This window comes from Anopheles nili, chromosome 2 (assembly GCF_943737925.1).
Source record: "Anopheles nili chromosome 2, idAnoNiliSN_F5_01, whole genome shotgun sequence".
NCBI lineage: Eukaryota > Metazoa > Arthropoda > Insecta > Diptera > Culicidae > Anopheles > Anopheles nili.
In genome coordinates, this window is record NC_071291.1 from 12,259,213 (window position 1) to 12,268,723 (window position 9,511).

At 49.6% G+C, this 9,511-nt stretch overlaps 1 protein-coding gene across 1 annotated transcript; it reads right to left on the reverse strand.

Moving 5' to 3' along the window:
- Nucleotides 1–962: 962 nt before the first annotated feature.
- LOC128731690 (uncharacterized) lies at nucleotides 963–6,591 on the reverse strand. Its single transcript, XM_053824822.1, has 6 exons — nucleotides 6,089–6,591; nucleotides 3,835–6,055; nucleotides 2,718–2,834; nucleotides 2,478–2,643; nucleotides 2,200–2,381; nucleotides 963–2,134 (listed from the first exon to the last, which is right to left on the reverse strand). The coding sequence occupies exons 1-6, from the start codon at nucleotides 6,589–6,591 to the stop codon at nucleotides 1,931–1,933; spliced, it is 3,393 nt and encodes a 1,130-aa protein (XP_053680797.1). The 3' UTR covers nucleotides 963–1,930.
- Nucleotides 6,592–9,511: the final 2,920 nt, after the last annotated feature.

A 9,511-nucleotide genomic window follows, 5' to 3' on the forward strand; every position in this document is an offset into this window, starting at 1 on the left:
CTCTGCTCTGGAGTTTGAATAAGCATAGTGTCTTTCTCTTATTTGGCAGAAACGTTTAGACCTGATTAAGTTTACCACACACACGGTTCAATTATTAGCCTCTCTCGCGGTTGAGTTTGATCCCTTTTTTTCGATTTGCTTTTTCGCTTCGTTTCACATTTCGTTTAGCTGCCTTCAGGTCCTTATCTTTTACGTCAATTGGTTTGGTTTTACGCTTTCAAACCGCACCATTTGTTTGTTCGCACTGCCGTACCATTTCGGTACCACGGAAAGGAAAAGAAAAACCAATGAATATGATGCGATTTTGCGTTTCCTTCCATTCTATATTAGGTTATTTTTTAAACAAAATCTACGAACCCGCTTTTGTCTTTTAGCTCTCTTCGATCCCGCCTCGATCTCGACAAACGTCCTTTCCATTGCTAGCCCCAATTGGTTCCCATTTACCCTTCCCATTCGTATTTATTATATTTGTTGTTATTTCTTCAATACTCTACTACGATTAATAATGTCTAAATAGCGTCGTTTTTTTCTAGTTTTAGTTTAGTTTGGTTGTTAACATACTAGGTGATCACAGCTGATGAATATATATATTTAGATCCTTCCTTACATCCATCTACCTTTACCTAACGCATGCATAACGCACAGTTTCAGTTCGATTTCTGCTCGCCCTCGCTGTTTGGATAGCTTCGTTCGTGTTTCACTTTGCCTAGGATGCTTACAGAATGCAAGATGATCGAATTATTTCTCGGAACATGCCCTCAAGATGGCGAAGAAGTCGTTTTATCAATCCTCCACAAGCTGCAAGCAAAACCAACTAACCGCATACAAAAGGCGATCGATCATGCATCTGAAAAAGTCTGCTACGATCAAGTGCAACCTTTAGCAACAATCCCCCACTCTCTGTTGGTTCCACACGTCAGGAAGATGGAAGAATGTGTCCAAATGACGAACAGGACTCAATGTGTAATGATACTAATGTTTTCTCAGCAAAACAATCCTTTCGTGAATTGACTACTATGTTGGAAAAAAGAAGCATTTGCTTTACTGCAAAAAAATGTATTCTGAGAAGATTCTTTTTAATCTATTTTCTGCCGTTTTGAAACCCCATCACAATTACTGCTTCAAAATTCGCAACCATTCCGCAAATTCTACTTGCTACCACTTGCACATAGTGCACTCCTTTTTCCCTTTGATAAGGTGCAGTCAACCTGATAAAGCATTTCATTCCCACACACTGCAAACGTTCATCAGCTTCATGTTTGTCCTTATTCGTTTAAATATTGCTAACATGTTTGCCTCTCGAATGATGTATTATTGAGTATAGATTCATAATAAGTGGGCCTATAGTTTGAAGTGTATTACATATTTGCTGGTACGTTCGCGCTCTACCATCAAAGTTGCGTTCTGCAGAATAGATCGAAAAGAAGTCCAAAATCAGCGTTCGGTTCGTATTCGTCCTCACAACGTAAACCATTCCTACAGCGGATGCATTCGTTTTCTCACCTCGCATCACAGCGAGCGTAAGGTTCGATTTTTGTTTATTTATTTCATAAGTGAATAAGTTTTGAGGTATATGTTTGTCGATCGTCGTCTAGTCTAGACTGGTGCTTCGGACATTTAACCGAACAAATGAAAACCTCTCCCCGCCCCAAAACGATAGCAGTTACTAAACCCCCGGGGGGCGAGGGCACTACGGGTTGAATCTACTAGAAAACCTAAAGGTGTAAATCTTACACAACTCGCGTGACGACGACGCCTTGAAATCGTATACAAGCTTTTTTTTTTGTTTGCGAAGCTTGAATGTGAGCGGAACAGAAAGGAACCTGCGATCGGTGTTCCTACGGAGTCTAGCTTTCGTAAGCCTGTTTGCAATGTTGAGGAAGAAACCGTTTACACTTGGCTGGTGCGCTTTAATTCTGGAACCACCCGCTTACACGGTAGCTCCCAGTTCGGCAGGCATTTTGTTGCCGTACACGTGCTGTCCCGCGTTCACGCCATTTACCGCCGATGTCTTTGAAGTGTCAAGTCCTCCAACGATACGTTTGCCATTACTGACGTACGTAGTTTTTAGATCCAGAACGACCGGTTTACTGGAGACGTTATTGTTGTGCGTATGATAGTTTGTGGAAGAACCCTGAAAAGCGTCAAAGAAACGTTAAATTTTGAGACATTAACAACCTTCAGCGCGGATGTACGAACCTGTTTGTTAAGGTTGATCACATCACCGGTCGCAAGGGCAGAACTGCGTCGGCGTTTGTCCAGAATTTTGCGCAACTTCGACACGGTAGGCAGCACGAGCAGCAGGGCTCCAGATATGACGATGAAAAACCCGGCCAAATAGAACGCCAAATCGTACGAATCCGTTAGATCAGATATCCAGCCTAAAAGGACGAGAAGTTGCAGCATTAAGCAAGGGGATACTTCACACAGGGTGTTTCGTTTTTAAGACGAATAACGATCGCCTCCTGAGCGCGTACCTGCAAGCGGAGGTCCTACGAGATTCGCGACACCCTGCACCAGCAGCAGCAAACCGTACGCGTTGGTGAAACGCTCCAGGGTAATGAGTTCCACCAGAATAATACTGGTCAGCGAATAGTTCGCCGCTATAAACAGCCCAAATCCACCAGCCAAAACCGAAAGACTCTGCAAGAAATGTGAGACATTGTGGAGCACTGACAATGACAATGGATCCTTCCACGGGAATCTGAGCATCTTACCGTGTAGTCTTTGAACAAGGGCACTAACGCCGTCACCAACCCGCACAGTCCCATACAGATCGCGTACGTGTAGTTTGCGTTGACCGACTTACGATCTCCCATCCAACCGAGTACCACCTGCGATTCCACCGCGGGAAGATGACCAGATATGGGTGAATTTCGAATGTGAAAGATTGCAGAAGAGGAAAAAAAACGGTGTTAAAATGGCGCCTCGGATTTAGATCAACCTTTACGGATATCCGTTCATCACACAACATTCCCCATTCGTTGGTCTACACATACACACACACGGACAATTATACGCATGTTTGGATATAGAAAAGATAGACACGTATAGATAGAGAGGTTCACACAGTTCGTACGGTGCAGAAAGGATAGTCGATAAATGGTAGGTAGGAAGTTCCAATGATAATCCTTCGTTACGATCGATTCGATCGTTTCAATTTGTATGGTGTGTGTTAAAACTTTGTCCTTTTTTTCTAGAAAAAAAAAATACAGATGAAAAAAAACCACACACACACAAGGAATCGCATACAACGCACGCACATAGCCCACATCCTGCCATACGTTACTTGCGTTACGGGTCTTGTCGTTGGAAGAAGGGGCATGTTAATGGCTGCATAAAGAATAATCGGACATTGTTCTGTTGATCGTTAGCACAAAAGGGCGTGCCATGCTGCGTAGATGCAAATGAAAACTGCGTGCTGAGCGAAAAAGGAAGCTTTTGAACCAAAAAGTAAAACACACATTGAGTAAGCAGCTTCAGATTGCGGTAATTTTTGCGGTAAGAAATGTGAGTTCTTGTGTGTGCTTTCGAAGGAATATAGTCTTTTTCGTAGACTAAAGTCCTTGCTCATGTGACTTAAACAATGATTCGCTTATCATGCAACTTTAGATGCCTTAACTAAGCAATTTATTACACCCCCTAAATGAGCCCAATATGCGTCGCAAAAAAAAGGCATTCACAGCAACCGAATGAAAAAGCATCTCCACCGTAACCAAAGAAATCCTGCAGCTGTGCTCTTCCCATCGAGCCCACCTAAGTTTCGTGGCAACATGCAAGCAAACACAAAGCGTACACGAACCCCCCATCAACGCGAGAAAAGGCAGCCCTTACCTCGCCCACCATATTCAGGATGCCGATGATCGCGATCAACATCGACGACTCGGCGTGGGAGAACCCAATCTGGGTCGCATTATCGCCCAGGTACACGTACGGCACGTCGTAGAACGTGTAGAGCAGAAAGTTGGACACGGCAAACAGCAGATAGTGCACGTCGGAGAAGTACGAGAAGTCCAGAATGCTGACGAGCAGCGTTCGGAACTCCTCCGCGCCCTGGTACCAGGCGGACTTCTCCTTCGCGATCGTCGTCATCGAGTTGCGGTAGATGTCCGGGCAGGAGGAGGCCCGCAGCCGGTAGCGCTGAATGTTCAGCATAGCACCGCGGTACGTCAGCGAGTGGCGGTGCATCCGCAGGTCCTTCAGGTAGGATGCGGTCCCAGCGGGTGGGGCCGTACCGCGCGTGCTGTGGCTGTGCACCCGCCGCAGGAACATGGGCTCGTACGGGGAGGCGTTCTGGCCGGCGGCTTCCCCGGCGTTCTGGGTGGTGGCTCCATGCCGTCCCCTTGCACCGGACCGCTGCCCGCCTGCTGCTCGGTGACGCGATGCCGTGACCTTGACACCCATTTCCGGTTGCTCCTGCTGCTCGTCGTCCTGTGCTGGAGCTTCACGTGCGTCGGCGTGTCCTTCCTGCGTGCGTTCCAGCTCGTGTTCCTTGCGTTCCGTTAAATCTTCGCCACTCTGCGGGGACAGTGGTTGGCTGAAACTGCGCGAGCTGCTGATCTGCGGTGCTGGCAAACTGTGCAGCAGATGGTGATCGTGCATGTTGTGCTGTTTGCTTAACATCGCCAACATACCCTCGAGGGTGATCTTTTCCTGGCTAGCGCCATTTTGCAGGAACGTCGGTAGCGTGATGAGCGAGCTGAACAACCGTGGGTCATCCAAATCGTACAGGTGTTCGTGTTTTCCATCCACAAGCCCGCCATTGCAGCCGCCTGCCAGACCACCGGGTGTGTTTCCGTCACAACCAGCGCCCATCAGCACGCTCGCATTTCCTGCCGTATTCGTGCTGTTGCTCACGGAATCAGCTTGCTGTTGCTGCTGCTGCTGCTGCTGTTGCAGCTGTTTGCGACGTTTCTGCTTGGATTTGTGTGTCGTCCACTCGAGATCGCGCATCAACAACCCACACAGGCACATGTTAAGGAAGATCCCAGCGAGGATGAGCGTTGTACCACGCCAACCGTACTCATCGAGCAGGACCTGCGTTAGCGAGGCGAACACAAACGTACCGATGCCACTGCCACACACCGAAAGGCCCGTTGCGAAGGAGCGCTTCTTGTCGAAGTAGTACGCCACGATGACAACGGCGGCAACGTAGCAAAGGCTCAAACCAAACCCGGAAAGGATACCGAACGTTAGGTAAAGCATCTCGATCGAGGTGGCGTAAGCGGATAGCGCGAATCCAACGGAGGCGAGGATCGAACCGATGATGGTTACCTTCCGGCAACCGTACCGATCGGTGAGAAAGGACGCCACAGGACCACAGAGCAGTGGCATCGCCATGAACAGCGATCCGACCCAGGCCGTTTTGCCTTTGCTTTCACCGAAATACGCCAACAGTTCGATGTACATCACGCCGAAGCTGAACGTTACACCGTCCGCGATAAGGTTGACCATGAAGGACGCGAAACACACCACCCAACCCCACCCACCGTCGGGGGGGCGTGCTTCCGCGTACGCCCCCAGCGAGCTGTTCTCGTTCGAGGACGATGACGAGGACGAACCGGATGTCGATGAGCTGGCGGAACCGTGCGAAAGGATACTTCCGATCGGGCTCGAGCAAGCCGGTTCCGATGCACCCAACCCTTGCAGGGGAACCCCACCGATGAGGGTGGTTTTTTCCCCACCCTCACCACCACTACCACCACTAAACTGCACGTGATGAACGGGGCGTTCGATGACGACGACGGATTCGGGTTGGGAAAACTGCAGGCTAAGCTGCCGTGGTGGTTTTTCACCCACACTATGGCTCGAGGGGCTTTTCACGATGCCCTTCGTCGTACGGCGCCGCTCGTTTCGAAGCTCCAGCAGCGGTTTTACCTCCTCTTCGCGCTCTTCCAGCTGCTCGTGTTCCTGGGGCTCCTCGAGCACGTGGCCATTCGCACGTGGACGCGTGCGTGAACCGTTGGCGTTCTTCGCGTACGCATCATCAATGCCCTCATCGATCGAGATCGAAACCACGGACCCGGCAATGGTGGACGCTCCCGCACACCCGGCACTGGTGTGGACCCCCGCACGGTCCACCACCAACCCACCGTCGTCGTCGTAGGTTTTGTTCACGTAAATGTTGCGCGTTTTGAGCGACGACGCGGACGACGAACGCGCCGGTCGACGCGGCGTTTTAGTCTCTGGTTCGTCCACTGCACTACCACCGGATGCACTTGTGCTGCTGGAACTACCCCCACTACCACCGGTGGTGCTGCTGCTGCCGCTGCTGCCGCTGCTTACGCACGAACTGTTGCCCGAATCCGTCGACGCGCATTGGGGCGGTGTTTGGCGCAGTGGCGCTGGTGTCGCTTGCGCCGGTGATCCGGTGCTGTTGCTACCGGTTTTTAGGCCATTCCTGCCGCCATTTTGTTGCTGCTGCTGCTGCTGCTGGTGATGATCGTCGGCGTGCTGTTGTTGCTGCTGCTGCTGGCGCAAATGGCCACCGGCACCGGGATCCTTGGGTTTGCGTAACAACGGCTCCAGACTGCTGCCGCCGCTGTCGTTGCCATTAATATTAATATTTCCAGGCGCTCGGATAATATCCATTCTTCCCGATTATGGCGATCGTGGCGCCTCGCTAATGGATCCAGTTGGGGGGCGAGCATGCGGAACACCTGTAGTGGGTGGGTTTGGGCGAGAAAAAAGTAAAATCCAGGATTCGGAATAAGATAGGAGCTGCTTTCTTTTTTTTTTGCGCGGGCAGAACCTTACCTCTTGTTCGGAAAAAATATTTCTTCTTCGCTGCGCCTGCTTCGAGTATGGTGTGGGTGAGTGAAAATCACCGCCAGTCGTGTAATGTTGCCTACGTTTCGTTGAAAAGGCGTCCATGCGGTTTTATCGGTACGTTCGACCGTGCGATGTGATGAATCTGTGGATGAGGGAAACAAAACACTCCACCATTAGGGAAACGGGTGGATCATCGCGCAGTTACGGGAAATATGTTGTTTGCGGTTAAATTGAGCTAAATTGAGCTCTCGTAAGAGAAGAACAAAACCCGTGATCGATCGCGGCTCACGGATCCCCGGACACTCGATGGCAATTAGCGAATGAAAGCGATCGAGTGATCGAGATCACCGTGTGTGTGTGTGCTGGCGGTGACTTCCCGTAGAACATAAGCAGCCACTTGACATTGGCTTCCCCCGTTGCGATCAATTGTTTAATTGCGCCCAATCAAGCCCCACTGCCAGGTGCTGACACCGGCGAAGCGGAGATGCCCTTATTTGAACGGAAATCGTTGGGCAAAAAACCCTTCTCTTCAGGTTCAGATGTCACGAGAGGTTAGATATTTTTAAAAAATCATAATAAATCAAGAAAATCGACCAATCGGTTCCGAAGCTTTTCGGTTTTTGATTAGTGTAACTCTCCTTCTTGTTCTTCTTTACTGGCCCGCTCACAATTGAGCACGTCGTAATGACATGGCCTACCTTGCTATAACTTAAGGAAAAGGCTTTCATTCATGACTTTTAATTACTCGTAGCTGGATAGTTAAGTTCTGCATACGGGACGAGCTCAGACGAGATTCGATCCCGATACTAACGTGTGTTTGTACCGCACGCTAACGGTTCGGATATCGAGCTCTCTCTAACTTTCCTTTATTGTGGAGAATTTAAACTCCTCTCCTGGGTAGATATTTAAACTAGATAAAAGGGGAAGAAGTGATGCCTGACAGATTGTAATTACCAAGCGAATGGTGGATGCTTTTCCGCCCATCAGCAACCCACTCGCATCAAACACACCGATAATCAGTGTGTGACAGTGACACAAATGCACCGTAACCGCTGCCACACATTATTCACGCCACATTCCTCACCCAACGATAATTACGTGTCCTTCACTCCGGCTGCTCGGAACCGACCGGAAAAGCTCACCCCCGCCCTGTGCCTGTCCGAGAAAAACCCCACATGCTCGCGTGGTCGCTCCGTTGATTAATGCACTCTTGAAAGCTCCACTTTTTGCCTGGCGAACGAACAGAGCACCGATCTCTCCTTCCGGTGCAGTTGTGACTCTTGCGGCGTAGAAAGACGCGGTGTTCCGCACAACGAACGGAGAAGCATTTATTATTTCCTCCATAATCGCGCTACGCTACGGTGTACATATAATACTCGAGCGAGCCGCTCATGATGTACGGGGGCCAATTTCGCCACGGCGACAAATTGGCCTGAATATGTCCGTTGCACGCGAGAGGCCTTAGAGGAGGCAGGTTTTTTTTTTGCTCACGCGTACCCTTTTCCCAGCCGGAAACCTTTTGCCTTTGGAGGCGCAAACAACACAGCCACAAGAGACCCTATATGATGCTGGCCCGCTGCCAAATGGCGGCGCAAGGGCCAATATTGAGCGAGATTGAAACACAAAAGCCCCCCCCTAGCGTTTCCGACACCGAACCACGGCTTGGTTAGATTGAATTAGAATAAGTGCGAATCAGCGCGTCGTCTCGGGTGGTACAGGATCAGGACCGAATTGCTGCGACACGTTCGTGAGTGTCGTGTTTCTGGGTCAGTCCGAGTCTAGGAACCTTTTCTTGTGGGCAGCTAAAAGTCAGCCCCTTAAAAAACCACCTTACACGGCTTTCCGGTGGCATCCTTTCGCACCTTTTGGTTGGCACTTTCGGAAGGCCGTTTTCGTGGTGTACTATCGCGTTATCTTGCCTGTCGGCGAGAACCAATCGAATGAGCGATAAGGGATTCCCTTTTCATACGTAACACTTCACACACTTTGGATCTGCATATCGCACTCCGCTTTAGGGCTTCATTGTGCGCGATCGGTGTTGATTGAGGGCATCGCATTATTAATGTGCGATGATAAGAAATATAATAACCTGCTGGTATGGAATGGTTCCAACACCCACCCATACTTTGACTTTTATTTCCTCCCACCATCATTATAAAGAGAAACTACTGCTTTGCCCTACATAATGACGTACGTTCCTTTCGTTTGTGCTATTTCTCTCTTCGTCTCGTACAAACTGTGCGACTCGAGCGACCTGTAGCCTTCTGAATCGGCCTGTCCAATGTCTTATCAACATCGAAACCGAACCGCGCTTAGTAACAACACCCGCCGGTAGCACTAGCGACCTCAGTTGGCCTGATGAAGGCTCGTCCGGGAAGGGATAAAGTAGTTACGTTTCGTCCCAAAAAATGCTATCAGATTGCTGCTCTTTTCCTGCTCTTATCGGTGTGACATAGGCACACCTTAACGTGGATTTGGTTGGTATGCTTATCGCGAACCGATTTACTATTGTTAGTTCTCGTTGAGTGTTATAAAATGTGCTCCTTTTTTTTCGCTTTACCTAAGCACCATTTAATAGACTAGTGGGGGCGCTTTGAACGTGAGGTGGTCCTCCTATCGATCGTCGGGCATTGGGAAACTTCTAGGAGTTTCCTTCTAGGAGTCCACGGCCTTGAATGAGCCACACTCGGACGCGATTACCACGCGAACGACCCACCCAATGTCGATGACCTTTTGAATC

Bases quoted from the DNA above. Each gene is read 5' to 3' on its own strand.
- LOC128731690 (XM_053824822.1), bottom strand. From the start codon at position 6,591: ATGGATATTATCCGAGCGCCTGGAAATATTAATATTAATGGCAACGAC. The intron at 6,056-6,088 runs GTTGGTGGTGGA...GGTCCACACCAG, and splicing joins ACCTACGACGACGACGGTGG to TGCCGGGTGTGCGGGAGCGT. The intron at 2,135-2,199 runs GTTCGTACATCC...GACGCTTTTCAG, and splicing joins TGATCAACCTTAACAAACAG to GGTTCTTCCACAAACTATCA.